The following is a 26079-nucleotide window of genomic DNA, read 5'->3' as shown; positions in this document are numbered from 1 at the left end:
TGGGAGAGATGAGAAGTTCTGGAAATGGTGAGCAATTAGGGAGATTAACAAGGGAAAGCTAGCAGGAACTAGAATGAAGAGAGAAAATAAGGTCATAATCCACAGTAAAAGAAAGCATTTTAAGATGTTCAGTTTTATCAAATCTACAAAGAGAATGAGCAGCGCGAGGATGAAGGCGTTAATGAATTCAACAATAAGGCATGGTGGATTCTACTTCTTCCCCCAACTAGTTTGCTAGATGTTTTTCTTGTTCCTTGTTCAAAGTGCTTCTTGGAGCAAGCATAGTTCACTCTCACAGAAAAAGCAGAGAACAGAGCTATTCTGCCCTAAAACATATCCAGTCGTAACATAATCCAGCAGGAATCCCAGGGATATGCCTGGAGCTTCAGCTGGGATTTCACTTTTCAATGCCCTTTAATTGTACCTACTGTCATTTTAGCAATGTAAGAAGAAAGAAGAGACAAAGAAGTGGCAAGAAAGTGAGGAAGAACAGTTACACATCCTAAGAGACTGGTCTCAGTTCAGTGATTAAGCTCTAACAAGAGACTTAGCACATTTCAGGCCAAGTGGCTTGGAAAGTCACTCTTAAACTCTTAGAATGAGAGTCAGGGTATCTGTATTTTGCTCCTTTGATATTAACATGCTATTCGCTCCAGATCAAGTCACTTTTCATTCTGCTTCTCACGTTGTGAGGTTCTCTCTACCAAAAAGCAAACTCTTCAAAGTCAGGGATTCATCTTAGCTTTTGTATTTCCCCCCATACTCTATCCCAGTTAGTGGCTAAAAGAGGCTCTGTATGGTCTGTGTCATTCAATAAATATTACTGACCAAAATTACAACTGTGTAACGTTCGAAGATATTTGGAAATACTGATTTTGTCCATATCTCATCATATCCTAGTTATCAGAGAAAGCCTGATATCCTTTCCTATTCTCTAATCTCCTACAGTCAGAAATAAACACTGTCCATTCCTCACACACAGGTGAAAGGTCAATAAATGGTACTGCATTAACTGAAAAGTACCATGAAGCATGTGAAAAGAAGAAATTCCATCCTCAGAGTCCTAGCAACAATCCTAGACCTTCATTTCTTTTCCCACCTCAGAGCCTTTCCCAAGGATAGGCAAGCAAACCCTGAACACAAGGAGTAGATTGCCTACAGGAATATTGGAGTTGCACACACCTGTATGGATGCGCAAGTGGTTCTTCAGATTTCCAGCTGTGGTGAACTGCTTACCACAGCTAGACTCGGGGCACATGAAGGGCTTCTCCCCATTATGGGTCCTCATATGCACCTTCAGCCTCTGCAGCACATAGAAGCTTTTCCCACAGCCTTCTGCAGGACAGATGAAAGAGCGATCATTTCTGGAAAAAAAAAAAAAAAAAATCACATAAGCAACAATACCTGAAAATGCTCTTTGCTAAAGAGTATAAGTCAAAGCTCCTATTGCCTCTCAAAGCAGACAGTAAATCCCAAACCTGAATGAATATACCAAAATCACATCTGAAGTTTGTTAAAACCACATCTGTTTATTAAAACCCTAGGCCTTACTTCCTTTTTTTTTTTTAAGTAATCTCTATACCCAGCATGGGGCTTAAACTCACAACCCCAAGATCAAAAGTTGCCTGTTCTACCAACTAAGCCAGCCAGGTGCCCCACGCCTTACTTCCTGAGTACTGATTTCAAAGGTTTATGAGTGACACCCATGCTTATATATATATATTAAGTTTTCCAAGAAATTATATTTTATAATGAGATTCCAGAGCTCTTGCTCTAAGATGCTTAGGTGCCAAATGTCTTATTAAGTATTTGTGAAAAATGAGGTAAATGAGACAATGCAAACCTTTCTATTAAAGAACAAAAGACAGGGTGCCTGGGGAGCTCAGTCATTTAAGCATCTGCCTTCGGCTCAGGTCATGATCCCAGGGTCCTGGGATCAAGCCCCACATTGGGCTCCCTGCTTAGCAGGGAGTCTGCCTCTCCCCCAGCTCCAGCTCACTGTCTAAAATAAAATAAGAACAAAAGTCATCTTAATCAAAAGCTAACTGGAACCCTTGCTTCCCTTTAATTTGTCAATTGGGGGACAAGCTCCTCCAGCAGCACCAATGTTCTTGAGCTCCAAGTATGGAACCTCAGATAGGCTCACCGATGCGTTTTGAGATGGTACTTGAAGTGAGCTGGCCACACAAATGTCCGGTCACAGCCTTCAACTGTACATTTGAGCTTCTTTTCCACTTGAGGAAGGGGCCCAGAATCTTTGGGCTGCCCATCACCAGAACCAAGGTGGACATTTTCTCCTGTAATAGAGTCACATATTTGTAATATGGGGAAGGAACCTCATGAGGTAATTTAGTTCAAACAATAAAGCTCCTATATTTTATTACTCCTACTGATCAATAAGCAGTTATCTACCTTCACCTTCCCTTGCTCTCTTTATATCCATTTAAACAACAGAAGTGACCACACAATTTGTTTCCATCCCCTTACCCCAGAGAATTATCAAAAGCCATTATGCTTTCTTTCACAAGAAAGATATTATATTTGGCAAATATAAGAAATGTTCACAATGGTTTCATGTAAAAAAGGAGAGTTAAACCTATTCCGCATTACACAAAAGTTGGGAGGGAAGCAGGTATGTCAATACCTGGAGTAGGATGCTAAATATGACTTCTTGTTCTAGGTATTACAAAACTCGTATTTATTTTAAGAGGGGCTGCCCTCCCAGCTTAATTTGGGTTTACAGTTGTAATTTCTTTTGTAAATGATCATTCTTAGATTTCTATCTTTTGAGGTCAATTTGGCTATTTCCATCATTTTAGAGAATAACCTTCCAATTTTCTGTGTTACCTCTCTTTAGTTATAAAATCTTTAAGGATGCAAAAACTCATCTGATTTTATAATTTCTAACCACATTTTTAAAAGCTAAAGATAACATCAACTAAAGTTTTTTGTTCAATAGAATAAAAGGAAGAGGAGCATGTAGTGCACTGCCTCTCTTAAATTTAAATGAAATTAATTAAAACTTTATATAAATCCCAGATCCACTGGTAGTAATCCTTTTCTTTTTTTTTTTAAGATATAGTTGGACATCAACAGTGAAAAATATGCATAACTACTCAATTATGCTTATAAGCATTTAGTTTATCTTTCCACTATATATACCTCAGGAATAAAATTTGTATTTCCAAATTTCCCTCTCGAGAGCCAAGAATAAGGACAGTAAATGTTGTACCTCTCACATTTCCTGGAACCTGACAACAGATCATAGTTTCCATCCCGTCTATTAAACTTCTTCTCTTCCTGTCCTACATTCTCCTTGCTATACACATAACCAAATGTTAATCATAAAACTAATTGCTCCAAGGTCCGAGGAGAACCTAAGATGCCTATTGCTAGTTAATATTAATTTTTTCTTTTTAAATATTCTCCTGCTTGGGACGCCTGGGTGACTCAGCAGTTGAGCGCCTGCCTTTGGTCCAGGAAGTGATCCTGGCGACCCAGGATCAAGTCCCACATTGGTCTCCCTGCATGGAGCTTGCTTCTCCCTCTGCCTGTGTCTCTGCCTCTCTCTGTCTAATATATATATATATTCTTTTTTTTTCTTTTTTTTTTTAAAGATTTTTTATTTATTCATTTATGATAGAGAGAGAGAGAGAGAGAGGCAGAGACACAGGCAGAGGGAGAAGCAGGCTCCATGCCAGGATCCCGACGCGGGACTCGATCCCAGGACTCCAGGATCGCGCCCTGGGCCAAAGGCTGGCGCCAAACCGCTGAGCCACCCAGGGATCCCCTATATATTCATATATGTGTGTGTGTGTGTGTGTGTGTATATATATATATATATTTCTAATATACATATTTCTAATATATATTTCTAATATATATTTTTCTTCTAATATATATATTTTTCTTCTAATATATATATTTTTTTCTTCTAATACATATATACTTCTAATATATATATTTTTTCTTCTCCCACATAGTTTTTTATTTTATTTTATTTTATTTTATTTTATTTTATTTATTTTTTTTTTTATAAAATTTTTTTTTTTAATTTATTTATGATAGTCACAGAGAGAGAGAGAGGCAGAGACACAGGCAGAGGGAGAAGCAGGCTCCATGCACCGGGAGCCTGACGTGGGATTCGATCCCGGGTCTTCAGGATCGCGCCCTGGGCCAAAGGCAGGCGCTAAACCGCTGCGCCACCCAGGGATCCCTAGTTTTTTATTTTAATTGAAAAATAGCGAGATGCCTGGGTGGCTCAGTGGGTTGGGCGCCTGTCTTTGGCTCAGGTCGTGATCCCAGGATCCAGGTTCAAGTCCCACACTGAGCTCCCTGCAAGGAGCCTACTTCTCCCTCTGCCTGTGTCTCTGCCTCTGTCTCTCAGTCTGTGTCTCTCATAAATAAATAAATCTTAAAAAAAAAAAAAAAAAAGAGGGTAGCCCCAGCAGTTTGGCGCTGCCTGCAGCCTGGGGTGTGATCCTGGAGACCGGGGATCGAGTCCTGCATCGGGCTCCCAGCATGGAGCCTGCTTCTCCCTCTGCCTCTCTTTCTCTATGAATAAATAAATAAAATCTTTAAAAAAAAAAGAAAAAAGGAAAATAGCTGCACCTAGGTAAATTTTAAACAGTACAAAATTGTAAACATATAAAGGAAATTTCCCACCCACTCCAGAGCTGCAGCTAATTAATTTCTAATGAAAAACCTAAAAATCCCACACTAATAATACAGAAATTTAAACTAGTAACATTTGAGGCTTTGTGCATTCAATTTGTAGATACAATGAGAACACTGACAGAAACATGAAATTAAAAAACTGCTCAGAAAATAGTCAATTGCCTTGTATTTGAGTCCTTATGAAACCATTCCCTTAAAAACACAAAGCACTACGGCAGCCTGGGTGGCTCGGCGGTTTAGTGCCGCCTTCAGCCCAGGGCCTGATCCTGAGGACCCAGGACTAAGTCCCACGTAGAGCTCCCTGCATGAAGCCTGCTTCTCCCTCTGCCTGTGTCTCTGCCTCTCTCTCTCTCTCTCTCTCTCTCTCTCTCTCTGTGTCTCTCATGAATGAAGAGAGGCAGAGACACAGGCAGAGGGAGAAGCAGGCTCCATGCAGGGACGTGGGACTCAATCCTGGGTCTCTAGGATCGCGCCCTGGGCCAAAGGCAGGCGCTAAACCGCTGAGCCACCCAGGGATCCCGAAATCTTTAAAAAACAACAACAACAACAACAACAACACACACACACACACAGCACTGTTTGGAGAAGATGGATTAACTTAAAATGACATCAACCAATGATAGTTTTGGATATTTAGAGATCTAATGAATTGGCTCCCCCCACCAAAAAAGAAAAAAAATTCAACACCTTATATTGCACATGTTAGATAACACTATAAACACTTTAAAGATCCCACAGTTATGTGAGGTCTTTGCATTTGGGATAAAATTTCCAGTGAGAGCATCACATATAGCATGGATCAGTAAATTTATTATATAAAGGGCCAGATACTAAGTATTTTTGGCCTGGAGGACCATATGGTCTCCGTCACAACTATTCAACTTTGCCACTGTAGCAGCCAGACAATTTGTAATGAATGGGCATGCCTGTGTACCAATAAAACTTTATTTACAAAATGTGGTTATTTGGCCCTTTGCTAACCCTTGATATAAAGCATCATATACAAAATTTAAATATTTCTGTATTTCGATCAACTTAGATAGAAGTGAAGATGTGCTCTGAGAAACTGCTACAGGATGCACAAAATGGCTTTAGTAACAACAAAGATATTTATGTTAAAGATGCATTTAAATATTGAATAAAATCATTTTATTATGTGTTAGTGGGTAAAAAGCAATATTAAATTAATATATTTCAGGATCCCTGGATGGTTCAGTAGTTGACTGTCAGCCTTCGGCTCAGGGCATGATCCTGGGATCCGGGATCAAGTCCCACATCAGGCTTCCTGCATGGAGCCTATTTCTCCCTCTGCCTATGTGTCTGCCTCTCTCTCTCTCTGTCTCTCTCTCTGTTTCTCATTAATAAAGAAAATCTTTAAAAAATAAATTAATAAAATAAATTAATATATTTCATGATTTAAAATTTTCATTTACAGTGTTTATCCATATGCCTAAAGGTTTATATATCTAAGTTAGCCCCTTAAAAGGTTTTATGGAATCATCTCATTGATAAAATAGAAAAATGTCATATATTTGGGCTCACTTTATATTCAAGCATATAAGGTAGTCGTTAGGTAGGACACATATTTTGAGAGTAATAAAAACATCCACACAATGCTTTGCTGATTATAAAGCATTTCCCAGATAGAATCTTATTTAAATCTCAAAAAAAATCCTATCAGGTAAGCTACTTGATCTGTGTTCTGAACATGAGAAAACTGTTGCTAAGGAAGTTAAATCCCCCAGGCAGAAGACAAGTTAATGACAGCACCAGGTCTGGATCCCAAGTCTCCAGATGCCAAACCCCAAGTTCCCTCCATACACAGCTTCTTCCTGGCACATACAGCACTATTTCCTTAATACAAAGAGGAGATTGTAGAGGTTTCGGGATCCAGAGATTAGCAAAACCATCTCAGAAGAATCTGAACTGTATGTAGAGTCTCCCAAAATGGTTAAATGGGCCATTCTAAGCTGCATTATGGTAATCCAAGCAGAACTAATCATTCTGAAACTCAACAGAAGTATGGAGTTCTCTTTGCAGTGACATGGATGGAGCTAGAGACTATTATGCTAAGTGAAATAAGTCAGTCAAAGAAGGACAAATACCATACGATTTTACTCATAGGTGGAATTTAAGAAACAAAAGAGCAAAGGGGCAAAAAAAAAGAGAGAGGCAAACCAAGAAAGACTCTCAATGACTGAAAACAATTGATGGTTGCCAGAGGGGAGATGGGTGAGGAAAGAGAAATAGGTGCTGAGGATTAAGGAGTGCATTTGTTGTGATGAGCACCAGGTGATTCATCAGTATATTATACGCCTGAAACTAATATTACATTGTATGTTAACTAACTGGAATTTAAATAAAAACTTATAAAAAAAGACATTTGGAGTTCTCTCTATAGAAAAGATTTAGGTTAATGTTTCTAAAGCCAGAATATTCTGAAATATTCTCAAGGATCCTTGAGAAAGTTTTTAATTTTTAATTTTCACTTGCATGGTAATCACAAAATAATCATAAGCATATTCTAGATCATCCACATGAGCTCCAACATGCTTCAGCCTGGTTTGTGATAATGGTAAATGTGTACCTTATACCTTACCTTAATTAGTAGTACCTAATTATAGGTACCTACTTAATTAGTAGTACCTTAATTGTCACAGATTAAAGAGAAAATACAGAAGCAGCCTAAAACAAAAAGTATTATGGCATGCTACATAAGCAAAAGTTGTGCACTGGTTTAGGGGTGGCTTAAATAGAGTCATGGTCCTCAAGTTTTAACATGCACTGGAACCCGCAAGAGGGCTTACTAAAAGATTGCATGTTTCTGATTCAGTAGGATGAGGCCTGAGAATTTACTTCTAAGAGCCCAGATGATGCTGATGACTCAAGGACTATTTGAAAATCACTGGATAGAGGAAAATGGCAGAGTTAGTACAGGCATGCTGAACTCATAAATAAACAAACAAAAAACCAACCAAACACAAAAACAGCCCTATATAGCCTGTTTGGATATTTAGAGGTCATATGAACGGTTTCCAAAAGAAAAAGTCAGTGGTGGTTACTAAAATTGCTAAATTGCTATGAGTAGCAATTCAGTTTCACTAAAACACCATCATCTTCCACACTGACTTAATATTAACTTTATTTTCATTGGTTTTATAGTTTTATTTCTATTAATTGGTAATACTGTTTTGATTTTATAATGTTATAAAAGCTCTAAGTAAAGGGTACAGTACAATAAAAAAACAATTCAAGGTAACATCAAGATCTGTGAAAATGTTTTCCCTTTAAAAAAGCTCTGTACATAAGGCTGACAATTGAGGATGCTCGTGTCATTGATTTTGCACATGAATCTGGCATAGCTAGGTTATTTTATAGAAAATATGACAAACAAGGGACGCCTGGGTGGCTCAGTGGTTGAGCATCTACCTTTGGCTCAGGGTGTGATCCTGGGATCCTGGGATTGAGTCCCACATCGGGCTCCTTGCATGGAGCCTGCTTCTCCCTCTGCCTGTGTCTCTGCCTCTCTCTCTTTGTGTCTCTCATGAATAAAATAAATTAAATCTTTAAAAAAATAAAAAAGAAAGAAAGAAAACAAGACAAATGACACATTTCTAGCCTTTTGCTCTCACCAATAAAATAACTTGGATTATAGTCAATTCAAAAGATAGCCATTGCTTTACTAAAATCTCCACACAGAATACTAGAAGCGAAAACATCATAGAGGTCTCACCATTGCTGCTGGTTTTTGCATTCTTTGCCAGTTGTGCACGAGTAGCAGCAATCAAACTATCATGAGCCAACTCCTGAACCCGGAGGAACCATGGAATGCTACTGTCCGTGCTCTCACTGGAGAGGAAATCATTCCCTGAATCCTCTGCCTCATCTTGTACAAATACTAAGTGCTCAGCTGAAGAGCCCAGACCTGGAAGAAACAAGAGGATATGTGAAAGTTACCCATCAAGTAATCCCTTTATCGGCCCTGGCTCAGATACTTCATGTCCTGAATCAGCTATTCCAGATTTTCAACTCTCACCTCAAGCTTCTGTTCTCCTACTACATAGGTTATCATCTTTCCACTCCCAGCTGACAGGCTTATCTTTCTTACCTCCTCCAGTTTTCAGAAGGCAAAAGCTGTTATCCCCACCCCCCGGCCCCGCCCAAGGGCAAGCAAACTAGCACCCTAACCCTATCCTTCAGTCATCTCTCTGCCATCTGCAAGCCATTCCTCTCTTCTGGCCACCTTATAACCTCTCTTTAAAGCCTTTAAATCTAAAAAAAAAAAAAAAAAAAAGCCTTTAAATCTGTCTTACCCATCTTTATTTTTAAAAAGAAGAGAAAATCCCAAGCACTTCTCTAGTACTTCTCACTGTCTCAGGGGTAAGTTTCCTATAAATGTAACTTGTAACTTTTGTATCCACTTTCTCACCTGCCATCCACTCCCCACCATGGTTAGAACCCTGGCTTTCACCTCTACTACATCAGTTAACAACTGCTCTTGCTCAGGTCACCATAGACTTTCTAGTCCTCATCTCACTAGCCCATCCTGTGGTATCTGGCATGATTTACTACCTTTTCTTCTTTCAGACAATTTCCCTCTCTGGGCTTCTCCTACAATGATCTCCCTCTGAAGTTTTCTTTATTCCTCTCTAGCAGCTCCTCCCCATTCTTCTGTCACCCTCTTAAATGTGGGTGTTTTTTTTTCAGGGTCCCAGATTTGCCTTCTTTTCTGAATCAAAGAATCCATGTTCATTGTTCTCTACATTTCCTGAATGCTGGTAAGCATCAAGACAACTTATTTTACACAAGAAATTTCTAGAACCCTGGATTCCTGTTTCTGTCTAAAGGACATCTCCTCATGAATGTCCCTCTGAAATCTCAACATCAACAAGCATAAACTGGAACTTATCATCCTCCCCCGAACCCTGTTCTTGGGCTCACTATCTTGCTGACTGGTACAACCTAATTTCCCAAGCAAGAAACTTCTGAGTCATCCTAGAATCTGCCTTCTCCCTCTATCTATTCAACTGATCATCAGACTATACCAATTCTCTAAAATGATAAAATGATAAAATAATAAGGCTTCTTTCCATTTTAAATATGACTGAGTTAAATATGGCCCACCCCCAGTTTTTTGTTTTTTTTTTTAAGCAGGAGCAGAGTTCAGAAAAGGATAATGAATACCTGCTCTTGTTAGATTAAGAAGAATGAAAGAAGTGCTATCACTTGGCTGTAGATCTTGCAACAAGCTAGGAGACTCTGGAGTCGACAAAAACTCTGGGGACTTCTGTACAGTCTGAGCCCTCGTCTCCTCTCCATCTGGGCCCACATTCACCTGAAGGCTTCTCAAAACAGCTGAGGAAGGGACCTCTTTGGAGGAGTTTGTATGACTTGGAGTATCATCTGGCAAAGGGAAAATATCACAGATTTATGGAACACTTATCTACAGAGAGCTCACCATTCTGATACACAGTACCAAATACCCCTACAACATCCCTTATAGGAGCAGCAGCATTTTTATTTTACAAATACAAAATTTCCCTCAGAAGAGGACAGAGAGATAACTAAGTTGTAAAGGGAATCAGTCAAAATGTGGGGAACAGACTCATCTGACACTTGGCAGTAATGACCAACCAACCATCCACATTTGGGGATTACAGACCTTTGTCTTTCCAAGGCCAGAATCAGTACTTTTCCTTTGAAAAATCTAGTTATACAATGAATAACTTATGCAAGAATAGGATCTAAATTTTAAATTATTTTTCTTGGAAAGAGATTCCTCCCTTTAGTTTTTATACTATGTATGTGACAGTTCTGTTGAGTCATTGGGGGAAAAAAACATAGCCTGAAATATCATTGAAATTTTACAGAATCATAAATGTTTCATTATACTCCTGGGCTTACACTGAAACATAAAGAAGTAACTCAGAAAACTTGCTCTCTAGAACTTTATTCTAAGGGATGGGATGAATTTCCAAAGGTTTTGGTTGCAATAAAATGAGAAACTGCACTACAGTGCTAAAGCATATAGTGTTTTCAGGGATTTCAGTCATCTTTATAAAAGACAGGTAATTTTTTTTCCTTGAAGGAAGATAACCAATAAGATTACAGGAATGAAAATGGAAGCCTAGGGATAGTACTGCCGTTTCAAAGTCTAATGAAATAGCACAATATGAATGTACTTAACGTCACAGAACCAATAAGATAGTAAATTTATGTGATTGAAATGGTTAACTGGTTTAAATGGCAATTCTTTAGTTATGTATATTTTATCATACACAAAAATTTTAATAAAGTTCATAGCAGCACTGTTTGTCATAGTAAAATGCTAGAAAATAAATATTCTTCAACAGCATCATGGAGAAAGAAGCCATGGTTACACTCATCAAACACTATACAGCAATGAAACTAACCAAACCACAGTTATACATACAAGGATGAACCTCACAACTACAGAGTAACAGAAGAAAGGTACAAGGACATATATTAATATGATTCCAAGGTCTAAAAACACCTAACATTAAACTGCATTGCTTAGATTTGGATGGTTAAACTTGGGAAACAAATATTGGTCAAATAACTGAAGATAGTGATGACCTACAGAAGAACAGAGATTGTCTTTATCAGGGAGGAACCCATGGGGGCTTGGGAGCTGGCAAGGTTCCGCTTCTTGATTGGGTGGTGGGTATTTCCTTTATAATAATAATTTTTTTTATAATTTTTTAAAAATTTATTTATGATAGTCACAGAGAGAGAGAGAGAGAGGCAGAGACATAGGCAGAGGGAGAAGCAGGCTCCATGCACCGGGAGCCCGATGTGGGATTCGATCCCGGGTCTCCAGGATCGCACCCTGGGCCAAAGGCAGGCGCTAAACCGCTGTGCCACCCAGGGATCCCTATAATAATTCTTCAAAACATATCAGCATATAGTTTTCTACTTTTCTGCATTTATCACATATCCCAACTAAATAGAAAATATACAGGCCATGCATGGAATGATATATACATATTTAAGAGGGAGGGGAATAAAGTTAGGGAAGTATGTGCAGGTACATTTGTGTTAGATATTATGTTTCATAAGTTGGGAGCTGAGTACCTGGGTTTTCATTTACTATTATTGACAATTGATTATCTAAAATATTTTTAATCAGGGCATCTGACTGGCTCAATCAGAAGAGCATGAGACTCTTGATCTCAGGGTTGAGTCTGAGCCCCACACTGGGGTATACAGATTACTTAAATGAATAAATAAATACAAATATTTAAAAAATATTTTTAATCAAAATTAAAACAAGTTATTTTTTTTTAATTTTTTTAATTTTTATTTATTTATGATAGTCACAGAGAGAGAGAGAGAGAGAGAGGCAGAGACACAGGCAGGGGGAGAAGCAGGCTCCATGCACCGGGAGCCCGATGTGGGATTCGATCCTGGGTCTCCAGGATCGCGCCCTGGGCCAAAGGCAGGCGCCAAACCGCTGCGCCACCCAGGGATCCCTAAAACAAGTTAATGTAGAAGATTAAGATTGATGATTTTGTCTCACTTCATTAATGTTAAAATATTTATTCAACAAATTAAAATTGGGAGAGGAAAAAAGTTTAAGCCTAACGAAGATCAAATTTTACTAGCACACAGAAATGTACATATATTGAAAATCTGTCAGGATTTGGAAAAACTCCAACATACCAGTAGAAAAACAGGAGTTGAACAACAGAAGATGTGGAAAAGCTAGGAACTAGACAAGGAAACCTTTAATCAACATTGGTTGGTTGAATATATTTGCCCTTCTTGAATCTTTAAACATTGAAAAAGATTTTAAAGTCGCCAAATATTTCAGATCTTAAAAAAAGAATTCTGCCATCTACCTTATGTCCACTTTTTCCTTTCCATAGCAGGAAGAGCCTTCAGAAAGTAGAGTTACTTCCTCAACTATATTTATCTTGCACTGTTACTTCAGCCCTCTACAGTCTGGCTTTCCACCCCTTTCCATGGAACAGATCCTGTCAACAATGGCTTTTTTGGCCCTACCTCATTGGGACAGTCCTTATGTCATGGGCCTCTAAGAAGCATCTGACATACTGACTACTCTCTTGAGTTCTGTGCCTGCACTCTGTACCAGTATTTCTTTTACTCTTCTAGCCTTTCCTTTTTCCTAGGCTCTCTTGCTTACCCTGTACCTTGAATAGGGAGTTCCATCTTGGTCTTTTCTTCTCACTCTCACATTCTATGGATGGATCCTATCAATTACTATGACTTAAATTAACAATGTGCTTGTTACTCCCATGGTTGCTTATTCTCCACGATTCCTAATTTTTACAGTTTCTACCAGTCAGTTATAAAGTCATTTATCCCATCCCACCAGTTTGATAAAGCAGGCTAAGCTCTTAAAACTTGCTTGTCTTATCTTTTGTGATCTTAATTTTTACCTGGTAACATCAGCCGACTGCATTCTGAGGCCTCAGTCACTGGAAGGAGGGACAAGCAAGTTATGTCTTTAGCTTCTGATTCTACTAGCCCCTGTCCCAATGGGATGGATGTATTCTGAACAAACTGTACCAGGAGCTGGGGGGCGGGGCGGGGGGGAAGAAGGGGGAAGAGGAAGAGACAATATTGAAAAATACAAATTGTTAGGAATGAATCTAAACCTCTGAATTTACCAAAAATTCATAGTGTAATTAAGTCTTCATTGCTCACTAGTCTTAACCACATTCACAGAAAAATGATTAACTACAAGACACATTCAAAGTTATTTTTATCAAGTCCTCTGTTTTAAAGAAAACCTCTATCACCTTCTATCAAACAGAAAAGACAAAAATAATATGTTTTAACGAAGGCTATTAAAAAGTTAACTAATTACATTTTACAAAGCACTTTTCTGTGTATTGGTTCATTTAATCCTCACCGTAATGCAGTAAGACTGAACATGTATTTTAAAGATAAGGAATCAAGTTGAAGACATCAAATGACTTACTTATCTAAGGTTACATGAGTAGTTAGGAGAAGTAAGTCTTCAAACTTACGTAACCTGATTCCAAATTCATTGACCTTTCCACTATGCGACACAGATGTACTAAAATTAAAGCAAGAGAAATGAATAATAAAAAAAAAATTTGGGGGGGGCGCCTGGGTGGCTCAGTCAGTTAAGCGTCCAACTCTTGATCTCAGCTCAGGTCTTGATCTCAAGGTCGTGAGTTCAAGCCCCGTGTTGGGCTCCACACTAGACGTGGAGCCTACTTAAAAAATAAATAAAAATAATAAATAAATAAATAAACAAATAAAGTTTAAATCCTCTAATCATACTTAGAAAGAGAACACTTTCAGATATATACAAAATTAATTGAAAAAATGGTTGTGGTAGTAAATATTTATATATGCATATACACATTCACATATATATCATATATATATAAAAATTTTGTCATGGTATAATTACCTAGATGTATAATAACTTATAATTACTTAAATAAATGTAAAAATAGGTAAAAATAGAGTTTTTAAATCTTTGAGAAAGTACTTAATGATAGAAAAAATAATAAACTAGTAGTTATGACCAAAACCATACAGCCCACAAACCTAAAATTTTACTATCTGGTTCATTACAGAAATTTACTGACTCCACTAAGGACAAACCTTGGAAGATAGCCCACAAAAAAATATAAATAAATAAACAAATAAAAAGCACTGCCTGAACTCACCTCTGGTTTGGATTCTAACTCATCTGATAACATTGATTCAGCTTCCAAATCCTGTAGCTGTTCAAGGGACCGGTTAAAAATTTAATTCAGAGTCAATAACACCTTCTAGTAATGCTCATATTCCTCTAGGAAATGCTATGTTTTTCCTGTAAGATGTTGTGCTGGGTGGGTAATCAATTTAGCCTAAAAAAGGATAAGAGAATGAGAATTAGAGGATTGGAAAAATGTAGCTAAATGAACAAAGGCACCTCTCTACATATCCGAAAATCACAACAAGCAAGCAAATAAAGAATTCACCCAAAACACTTGTTTTAATATAGAATAAGCCCAACAAGTGTCAAAATCCATTAAAAGTTGTACTTTGTAGAATCTCTACTTCTAAGAATCTATTTTAAGAAAAGATCTTAAAAATAGAAAAAATATATCCTCAAAAATGTCATGTTAGCATCTGTAATAATAAACAACTACAAGCAAGATATAAATACACATATATACCCAATACTTAGGGAATGGTTAATTAGATTATGGCACTGTCACTTAAAAATACAGTTCTGAAAATAATGCAACCACAGCAAAAAGTACTAATGACACGTTAAATTAAAACAAAATGCAAAATTATATACTTGCTATTAAAACTAGTTAATAAAACTAGTTAAGATATGAGAAGAAAAAAATAAAAGGAAATTAATACAACTATGATAGTAGCTAGATTAGGTCGCAAACTGGTATGACGATTTCTTGTCTCAATTTCCTCATCTTTCTAAAAGTACTTATACAGTCAAAATCTGAACATGTTTCCCAAAAGTAGTACTCTTGGGACCCTGGTGCAGCTGTTTTCCCTCATAATTAAAATTATTCAATTTCTTATTGAATAAGAGATTATTCTTATAATTTCTTTCTTATTGCTTAATTTTTTTTCAGACTTTTGACAAAAGAGTCTACTTTAGTTTGTGCAATTTTTGCTAAAATTGGGAGCACTACTATATACAAAGTAATTATACAAGGTAAAATATACCCAGAATGGGAGTTTTCAATTAATACCAAGGTTAAGTAGAAAGTTAGAATAAGGCAGAGACTTACTCTACAAAAAGGGCATTTAGAAGTACCTGAATAAGTGTTTATTGTCCTGTTGAGTCCTTCTTCTTCCCCTTGCTAGCTTCCAGAAATCTTCATTTTCATCATAAAAAAATAACAATTCACAAGATGTAAGTAGAAGTGTCCTTTTATTTAACTTTCCTACATAAAATCAAGTATCATAAATCTGACTTTTCCTTTCACATAGGTTTTTTTTTTTTATTCAAGCACTATACATAATAGTACAAAGTAGTTTATTCATCCTTCTTTTTCACTGAGGAAGGAACCAAGGCTCAGTACATCATTTCTCAAGTTATTAAGCTGCAGAACCAGGACTCCCACCCATAGAACAGGCTGGCATATATCTACTTATGCTTATCTACGTCAGACCTTGAAACACCAGGGTTTAAGAATTCCTTTTCCCCCAATTCCAGTTCATCTCAAGAAGCCAAGAAATAACAAAATACTTATTTATTTTTAAGGTTCTTCAAACTTTTGAGTTTCTGAGATTGTAGTAAAATCTCTAAGAAACTAGACAACTATTTGCTGCCCTTTATATTAATTTTCTTAGAAACCAATGATGCTGGCTGTGTTTCTATTATCCTTACCTAATGAAAAATGGAAAAAAAAGTTTATGAAAATGTGCACTGACAAGGGAAAAATCACATACTAGTTCTTAGACATTTTTACAAAGCTGTAATAATTTAAAGAAGGAAGCTGCCAGCTCTCATAGTTTAAGAGCCACCTCTGGGGGATCCCTGGGTGGCTCAGTGGTTTAGTGCCTGCCTTCAGCCCAGGACATTATCCTGGAGTCCCGGGATCGAGTCCCACATCAGGCTCCCTGCATGGAGCCTGCTTCTCCCTCTGCCTGTGTCTCTGCCTCTCTTTCTCTGTCTGTGTCTCTCATGAATAAATAAATAAAACCTTTGAAAAAAAAAAAAAAAAGAGCCACCTCTAAACCACCATTTCTCAAGAGTCCATGGTTATCTACGATATCTTTTTATTTTAGCGTCTTCACTTCAGTGATAATCTTTTAAAAAATAAATAGTGCAAGCATTTTCTGGAACAAATGGGTGTATATCCATACTATAACTGAGTTCTGCCCAAATATGGTGCCCCCATGTGTGGTTTGTAGTGTACAGTATGAACTAAAGAGAGACCAGTAGGATACATAGAAAAGGCAGGATGACCTCAAGAGAATCTGTACTGGAGCACTCAGTACCTCATCAAGTGTACTGTGTGAATCTCATCTTTAACACAGCAACTTACTATGTATATTAGCCAGAAGTGTGATAGCAAATATGCAATTAAATTTGTTTCTATCCTCAATTCTCATTAACAGGTTTCAAAAACTGCAACACAAATTTTTAAATAACATCTTTACTGAGATATAATTCATATACCATATAATTCACTCATTTAAAGAGTACAGTCAGGGCACCTGGGTGGCTCAGTCAGTTAAGTGGCTGCCTTCAGTTCAGGTCACAATCCCAGGGTCCTGGGAGCCAATCCTCGCAACCACAACCAGCTCCCTGCTCAGTGGGGAGTCTGCTTCTCCTTCTACCCTTCTCCCCTGCTTGCGCTCTTTCTCTCTCACGCTCTCTCTTAAATAATTACAATCTTAAAAAAAAAAAAAAGAGTACAGTTAAATGTTTCTTAGTATATTCACAGTTTTGCAACCACAACCACAATCAATTTTACAATTTCATCATTCCCAAAAAGAAACCCTGTATCTCTCAGCAATCACTCTCCATTTTCTCCCAAGCCCTCCCCCTGACCAGACCTAGACAACCATTAATCTATTCCTGTCTCTACAGATTTGTTTATAAAAATTTCTAAACATTTCATATAAATGGAATTATACATGTGATCTTTTATGCTTGGCTGCAATCACTTAGCATAACACTCCCAAGGTTCATCCCTGTTGTAGTATCAGTACTTAATTTCTTTTTATTGCCAAGTAATATTCTATTATTCTATTGTATTGAATTATATTTTATTTATTCATGTATCAGTTAAAGGAATTGGATTATTTCTACAATTTGGCTATTATGGACAATGCTATGAACATCATGTACAAGTTTTTGAGTGGACATACGTTCTTACTCTTTGGGATATATACCTAGAAGTGGAATTGCTAGGTCATATGATAACTCTATGTTTAACCTCTTGAGGAATTACCAGGCTGTTTCCCAAAGTGTCTATACCATTTCATAATCTTATCAGCAGTGGATTTCTCTACATCCTCACCAACATATTATTATAGCCCTCTAGGTATGAATGGTAACTCATTGTGGTTGTGAGTTGTATTATCTGATGACTAATGATGTTGAGCATCCCTGCATGTGCTTATAGATATGCACATCTCTGCATGTGCATCTTTCTAGAAAAAATACTTATTCAGATTACTGGCCCATTTTAAAAATTGAGTTGTCTTTTTATTATCGAGTTGTAAGAGTTCTTTATATATTCTAGATACAAGCCCCTTATCAGATAGATGATTTGTACAAACTTTCTCCCATTCTGTGTGCTATCTTCTCATTTGCAACACAAATCTTATCTTCACTTGAACAAGGCAACTCTAACTGCGATTATTTAACAATACCTCATTAAAACTGGTATTCAAGGACTTCTAGTTTTCGTTATATGTGAGATCTCATTATCACAAGCTGCTTAACAATGTCTTGACATAAAAAAAAAAACAATGTCTTGACATTGTAAATACTCCCTTGTCTGATATTCTCTGCATTAGTATTACTAAAGTTAAGATGTACAAACAGAGAAAATAAGTTATTGAATCCAAGGCTAAACCTTTCCACTATGAAGTTCAACATTAAGTACCGCATTTCAGAAAAAAATCTCTACCACATCATATGAATGTTATTTTGAGTTTTGTTTTATGGTGTGGTTTACAATTATATACTTATTCATAAAGATATAAATCATGGCAACAACTGATATAATCCTAATAACCTAAACTATACTACCTATATGGTTCCTAGAGCCATCAAAACATTAGACTGCTGATATTGTAATAAGTTTGTTTGTTGGGGCACCTGGGTGGCTCAGTGGTTGAGCATCTGCTTGGGTCGTGGTCCCAGAGTCCTGGGATCGAGTCCCTCAACGGACTCCCCAAAGGGAGTCTGCTTCTCCCTCTTCCTAATGTTTCTGCCCCCCTCTCTCTCTCTGTCTCTCATGAATAAATAAATAAAATCTTTATAACAAGTTTGTTTGATGACATATGGTAACCACCCTTATCTTGGTGAGCACTGAGTAGTATATCAAATTGTGGTAATGTATTGAATTGTCAAATCACTATGTTGTATACCTGAAACTAACATTTTATGTCAACTATTCATCACTTAAAAATAAATATGTATTAGATTGCTTAAAGAAAACAATCTTGGTTCAGCATATATTAATTTTTTTAAAAAATCCACTGACCCTACCACTGTTATTGAATTATTCGTAAATTTGTTTTAATTTTATAGTTAAGAGCTACTGGGGGCTTCAACATAGGAAGGATAAGAATTACTACCTAGCTTTATGTCAAAGTATATTTAGAGTAATCATAATAAAAATAATTTGCCAGTATGGGGGCCAATATAGTGTCCAATGCAAAGTTCTACCTTTAAATGCAATTTGCATGACACTGGAGTGGAAAGCACTGCTCTTACTCAAAAGGAAGCTATTTTCTTTTCTTTTCTTTTCTTTTTTTTTTTAAGATTTTATTTATTTATTCATGAGAGACAAAGAGAGAGAGGCAGAAACACAGGCAGAGGGAGAAGCAGGCTCCAAGCAAGGAGCCCAATGTGGGACTCAATCCCTGGTCTCCAGGATCACACCCCGGGCTGCAGGGTTGCTAAACCCGCTGCGCCACCGGGGGCTGCCCATTTTTCTTTTCTTTTTCTTTTTTTTTTTTTTTTAAGACTGAGGCTTTCTTTCCTCCCTTTTCTTTCTTTTTTAGATTTTATTTATTGAAAGAGAAAGAGAGCAAAAGTGGGAGGAGGAAGAGGGAGAAGCAGACCCCCCACTGTGCAGAGCACCTGATGATGCAGGGCTCAATCCCAGGACCTTAAACTCATGACTTGAGCCAAAGGCAGACACAACTGATTGAGCCACTCAGGCGCCCAGGAAGCTATTTTTAAGGTAATTATGGGTCTCAAGGAGATTTCTTCCCAGGCTTTCTTATGCTATTAATTAGGATAAGAGACTAGGAATGCAATACTGAGTAGTCACCTCAAGTTTATTAATGTAAACACTAAATATTTGTGTATGGGGGTGGGGGGGGTTGGTATCTTTCCCTGGTAGACAGGCAAAATTTACATACCTATTTCCTTTTATTTTTTTTAATTTTATTTATTTATGATAGTCACAGAGAGAGAGAGAGAGGCAGAGACATAGGCTGAGGGAGAAGCAGGCTCCATGCACTGGGAGCCCTACGTGGGATTCAATCCCGGGTCTCCAGGATGGCGTCCTGGGCCAAAGGCAGGCGCTAAACCACTGCGCCACCCAGGGATCCCGCCCTATTTCCTTTTAAATTAGAAAAATTAGCCCCATAAATAACAAAAGAGATAGACATTTAACCATCAGCAACCAAGAATAGGCCCATCAAATCACATTTTCCACAAATCGTAAATAAGGCACCTTGGCTCTTGATAAAGAGTCCACACAAAATAAAGTGATCTCAGATACCCAGGGATTGGTCTAATAAATACTACTAATAAATATAAAATAAGTAGTTCTAGTCAAACCCTTTCTCCCTCTACCCTTGACAACAAATGAATTTTACTGTGTGCATGGTTCCCTATGGCCACATTAGACTGCTTGAAGAAAACAACCCTGGTCCAGGATAAATTATATTTTTTAGAAATCCACTGACCCTGCCAATGCTATTATATTAATAGCTAATAATAGCAGATATGTTAATATGTTATCCTACAATCAGCCTAAAGGTTAAAAAGAAGGCAGACAAATACAAACCTTTGCAATGAACCAAAGCAAAGAACACAGGAAGCCCTGAAAAGTTCTGTAAATTGGTAATGAGAAAACTCATAACAAAAGCAAAGCAGATTTAAGACAATAGCAATCTCTAGGATCTAAACCATCCTGAGAACAATTCTTCTTCTGTTTTTAGCCAAATAAACAAATCCTGAGAACTGAAGTCTGATTAACTGTATTCTTCTTCAGCAAATTATGCATTAACATTAAGGAGCTGAACAAGTTAAATAAAGAAGCTGAGATACGTTTATTAACAACAATAACAACAACAAAAAAAATCCAAGGTCTCTAAAACAGAAATCTAATCTGCCTCTGACTTTTTGGTTGAGACCTAGGCAAGCTACTCATGTTTTTGGCCCTGGGAAACTCATCTGAAATATAGATGAAACAAATCTACCTTAGGATTATTTATGTATCAGGCAACAGAAATAATTACAAAATTCTTCAGAAACAAAGTTCTGCCTAAGTGTTTAAGAAACAGGTAAATATATCAAATGCTTTGTACACTATAAAAGGTTAAGAAATGTGCCTGAGTGGCTCAGTTGGTAGAGCAAGTGACTCGAGTCATGAGTTCAAGCCTCATACTGGATGTAGAGCTTAAAATAAAATCTTAAAAAAAAAAAAGAAAAGAAAAGAAATCTGTCTTTGTTATGGAGTCCAAATTTCCTATAAAACAATTGTTTTCAAACATTTCAACTGCAACCCACAATAAGATACATTTTCCATCAAATCCCAGAGAATGAAACACACTGAGACACATACAAACCATATATTTTCATGAAACAGTACTAGCCTATGCTAATCTCATGCACTCTGAATTTTTTAAAATAAAATCACTAAATTTATCTCAAGTTACTTAATAGATTACATCCCAAAGATTGAAAAACAGTATAAAGTATCTTCAAAATCTAAAATACATATATTAAAAAGAGATTCAGCCATAAATGTAAAGCCATTAATATATACCTGCTATAAATATTTATTACAATCAGCAATTATTGATCAGTCTTGGGGAAACTGAAATTACTTGAATCCTCACACAAGACAGGAATTAGTAGTTAACACCATATTGGGAGGGTAAAGATAGCCTAAAACTAATACAGGCTACATGGAGACATATTGGGTGGAAAAAACAAGCCAAAATAAACTAAACACGCAGCATTGGAACAGAGCTGATACAGGTATCTTGTCTCAATCCTGACTGCCATACAGAAGGGAGTGTATTCCAAAGGGAAAGATGACCAGGGGCTCTTACTGCTATCTCAAGAAACAAACAGTATCATTGTGTCGACTTCTAATAAGCAATGTAATTCCATCCTAGGAAAACAAAGTCTAGAACATCAATACTGCTCTTATTTGAGGGAGGTAGAAAATGCCTTGACCCAGTTTCAGAAAGGAGAAGGGTGGGGCAGTGAGAAAAAAGAGGCAAGAAATTGAGAAACACCGTGGTCCCCCAGCTGGTCACCAATCTGCTTCTCCCTCCATATCTACCTCCGGCTGACCACAAATATAGATCCAAACAATGCTTCACTAAAGATTAAAAACTAAAACAAAAATTCTACTAATGGTAGGGAATTACCATGATCAAAAATTAAAGTAAAATTTAAAAAGCAGTTTAAATTTTGGTATAAAACAATAGTCCTAGGGGAAAGAAAAACCAAGTAACCTTTTATAGTCATATCTAGTATATTATGAAAGTTGATTAAATTCTAACAATAAAGTAGTAAATAACAGGTACTAGTGAAAGAAATTTGGAATGGAGAACTGTGAAGCCAGAATGAATTTTAGAAACTATCAGGTTCATCCTGGACCTTCCGTCTTCCTTTCCAGGATCTGCTGAGGTGTTCCATTCCCATAGCCCTCATTTTTATTCTAGTCACCTCCCCATTTCTCTCCAATTCTTTAGAGCCAAATTTATCAAGAGACTGGTCTCCACTTTCAACTCTCCAATCACTATCCAATCCCATCACTTCACCAAAACTTCTCTTGTAAAGGTTACCAAAAATCTTCATGTTACCAAATTCGATAGACACTTTGGAGCCCTAATCTTACTTGACCTTTGCAATGAGCAACTATTGTTTTTAATTGTCCCACATTCATTTCCCCTGCTTGAGTGATAAATCGGTGTTATGTTTGGGGATCTAAGCCTCTCCCATTGGATATGCCCTTGGTAAGATCATAGATTAAGGTATTCTTTTCTTCATTGGCCAACTGTTGCACACTTGACCCACATTGAACAAAACAGACACTTTTCCTCAGAATGTGAATTGTAAAAGAAGTAACAAAGGGTTGAAAACTGCTGCAGCAGCCCATTCATGCCAGTAATGATGCGAGCAGATTCCCCTGGGGCTGCTCGGATTCCTGTCCTTCATAAAGCCAGGGCCTTCATCATCTCTTTAATCCCAAGAGCTGCCCACACCTTTGTTATGAATTCCTCTTCTGAAGCAAACTAGTCACTTGTAACCAGAGCCATAATTGGTATTATCCCTTAGAAGTACTGCCTCCTTTCTCAAATACTTTACTTACACTCTCTGCTTCCAAGATACATGTTCATTTTACTCTCTCATCATTGCCATTCTTCTAGTTTCCTTTTTTTTTCTTCTTCTTCTAGTTTCCTTTGGTAATCCCTATACTCTTCCTGCACTCTGCCTCTAAATATTAATATTCCTCAGGATACTATTCAGGCTCTCTCTTCTTGCTACAATATCCTCCAAGTGTGAATTTGTATCTTTAAATGATACTGTCGCCAATTTTTTAAAGTTTTTATTTAAATTCCAATTAGTTAACATACAGTGTAATATTAGTTTCAGGTATATAACAGTTATTCATTTCTTCCATACAACACCTGGTGCTCACTACCAAAATTTTTATCTATAGCTCTAATACTCTGAGCTGCAGACCTGTATATACAATTGCTTACTTGACGTCTCTGCTTAACGTTTTAACTCGATATCTCAAATTTAATATGTCCAAAATGAATTCTCTCCCAACCCTATCTGCCATCACACCACGCCAGTCTCATTCACCACAACCCTCCACTCAAGCTGGGACCACCACTGACCCCATTTAGGAGTCATTTTTATTACTTTCTTTCCTTTGCTCCCAATATCCAGTCCAGCTGCAAGTCCTATTGAGACAGCAAATCCACCTATTTCTATCTCTACTGCCACCTCCCTTTTTCAGGCCAGCATCAACACTTGCTCTAAAACTACTGTTAGTGCTACCTAACTGGTCTCCCTGCTCTTGTCTCCCTCCACTCTATTCTCTTCACAGTAGTAAGGATTATCTTAAAATGTGATCTCACTCACCTGCTTGAAATTCTTTACTTGGCATCCCAATGCACCTAGAAAAAATCCAAACTCTTTATCCTAGCCTATAAGAACCTATGTGATCCTCTCCTCGTTCCCCAACCACACTCCAGAGTCACTCTCTGCTCACCAAGCTCTAGCCATCTTAGTTCCTTGAACAAATTAAGCTCTTTCTGATGTTAGAGATGTGCACATGTCATTTCCTCTACCTTGGAACACTGTCCCCTCTCTCCATTGGTTAGCTCTTTTTCACTCCTTTGGGCTCTAACTATCAACTCATTTAGAAAGGCTTTGTCTGCCTGACCACCTTACCCAAAGAATATTCCTAATACTTCCATCTTTAGTCTCTAACTCTCCTATTTCTAATTCCTTTAGTTTTATATAGTATTTGTTTTTTGTCTGGCTACCTCCTAAATTTTAAGTTCCATAAATAAGGGCAGGAACTAGTCTGTCTTGTTCATAACTTTACTTTCCCCTACCTAACACAGTGTCTGGCAAAGTACTATATGTAATTCATAAGGAAGTTACATCTCCAAGAGTCATTTCTGATACTGTGACACTCTAAGATTGTATTTACTATGAGATTAAAGGGCTTCCATATAAACTTCCCTGCAAGCACTTAGTAGGCACTAAGTATCCGTACAATGAATGAATGACATGCAAATAATACCAAAAATTTGTCTCTATTCCTGACCTTTCTTCTAAACTCCAGATTTCGGGATCCCTGGGTGGCGCAGCGGTTTGGCGCCTGCCTTTGACCCAGGGTGCGATCCTGGAGACCCGGGATCGAATCCCGCATGGGGCTTCCGGTGCATGGAGCCTGCTTCTCCCTCTGCCTGTGTCTCTGCCTCTCTCTCTCTCTGTGACTATCATAAATAAATAAATAAAAATTAAAAAATAAAAAATAAAAAAAATAAACTCCAGATTTCATTTCTAACTGCTTGGATATCCATCTCAAACCAACAATGTCCAAAATCCAGATTATCATCTCCACCACCAAACCTGTTCTTCCTATATTATCCACTTAAATTATTGCCCAATCTTCTTCCCACTCAGCTGCAAATTCTAGGTCTTTAACAATATCTCATCCTCCATATTTAAATAACCCCAGTAGATAGCTGAAATATATGTAACCAATAAAACCACTATTTAAAAAATAAATAAATAACCCCAGTAGTTCTGACTCCCTCAGATTTATTCCTCCTGTAATACTCTGTTTAGGGCTCATTATCTTTCAACTACGCTATTAAAATAGGCTTCTAAGGGGTCAAGCTGCCCTAAAAATTCCCTTTTCAATCTGCCTTTTTTTTTTTTTAATTTATTCATGAGAGACACAGAGAGAGAGAGGTAGAGATACAGGCAGAGGGAGAAGCAGGCTCCATCCAGGGAGCCCCATGTGGGACTCAATCCCGGGACTCCAGGATCACGCCCTGGGCCGAAGGCAGGCGCTAAACTGCTGACCACCCAGGCGTCCCTCAGTCCACCTTTTTATGCAGCCACTTGCGTTATCTTTCTAAAACACAGAAATGCTTATGTTACTCTACTCATTCAAAATTCAGGGCCTGAGAAAATTCCTAAGCCTGGCAGCATGGCATTTCAAATATTCTACAATGTATCCTCAACTACTGTTCCAGTTACAGCACTGTCCATATTCCTCAATTAACCCTTTACTCCAGCCGACAGGGACTGGCTTTTGAATGAACACACCAGCCTATATCAGTGCTCAAGTCTTTGCTTAGACTAGTTCTTCAACCAGTAATAAGTACTGCCAATCCAGTTGCGATGTTTTAAAATCCTTTCCAGTCTTTAAAATCCAACTCAAGTGCCGTCCTCCAGTAAGACTCTGATCCTTTCCCTCCAGTAAGAACAAATCTCTCTTTTCCTTGGTGTTCTCACAACACACTGTTTCACCTCTCTTTAGCAATTATTCCATTCTGTCTTGGTTGTTAATTGTCTACATGCATATTTTTTTCACTGGTTAAGGCCGCTGAATTTATTCATTCTAACTCTGCATTAACCAAGTATGATGCTTTGAACAAATTAAGCATTCAGGAAGTATCTGTTGAATAAATAGGTAAGTCTCTTCCCCTGGGGGGAGGGGGGAGCTAGAGATTAAGTAACTTGTCAAAAATTCAGACATTTACTTAGATGCAGAATTTTTAAAAATAAGAACCTAAGGGCAGCCCCAGTGGCCCAGCGGTTTAGCACCTGCCTTCAGTCCAGGGTCTGATCCTGGAGACCCGGGATCGAGTCCCACGTCGGGCTCCCTGCATGGAGCCTGCTTCTCCCTCTGCCTGTGTCTCTGCCTCTCTCTCTGTGTGTGTCTC

At 37.7% G+C, this 26079-nt stretch overlaps 1 protein-coding gene and 1 long non-coding RNA gene across 6 annotated transcripts in view; one reads left to right on the top strand and one right to left on the bottom strand.

The window, feature by feature from the left end:
* Positions 1 to 26079, bottom strand: part of ZNF410 (zinc finger protein 410) — a 40931-nt gene that overhangs the window by 13837 nt on the left and 1015 nt on the right. For 3 of the 5 annotated variants that reach the window (XR_005363520.1, XM_038545237.1, XM_038545239.1), the window contains exons 2-8: positions 15476 to 15536; positions 14370 to 14552; positions 13101 to 13236; positions 9862 to 10080; positions 8411 to 8602; positions 2147 to 2297; positions 1183 to 1364 (exon numbers count right to left, since the gene is read on the bottom strand). Coding sequence is in view for 4 of the 5 variants with exons in the window: in XM_038545237.1 (XP_038401165.1) it covers positions 1183 to 1364; positions 2147 to 2297; positions 8411 to 8602; positions 9862 to 10080; positions 13101 to 13236; positions 14370 to 14402 (913 nt within the window). In the remaining variant the exon portion in view is untranslated. Of the gene's footprint in view, positions 1 to 1182; positions 1365 to 2146; positions 2298 to 8410; positions 8603 to 9861; positions 10081 to 13100; positions 13237 to 14369; positions 14553 to 15475; positions 15537 to 16884; positions 16908 to 26079 lie in introns of those variants that run through there. The other 2 variants (XM_038545238.1, XM_038545240.1) reach the window with 2 other exon arrangements.
* Positions 9184 to 10853, top strand: LOC119872900. The gene is made up of 3 exons (XR_005363522.1): positions 9184 to 9228; positions 9385 to 9455; positions 9832 to 10853. It is a non-coding gene; the product is annotated as an uncharacterized LOC119872900 (long non-coding RNA).

Source organism: Canis lupus, chromosome 8, assembly GCF_011100685.1.
Source record: "Canis lupus familiaris isolate Mischka breed German Shepherd chromosome 8, alternate assembly UU_Cfam_GSD_1.0, whole genome shotgun sequence".
Taxonomy (NCBI): domain Eukaryota; kingdom Metazoa; phylum Chordata; class Mammalia; order Carnivora; family Canidae; genus Canis; species Canis lupus.
The sequence above is the reverse complement of the archived record's forward strand: the minus strand, read 5'-3'. Positions and strand labels throughout refer to the sequence as shown.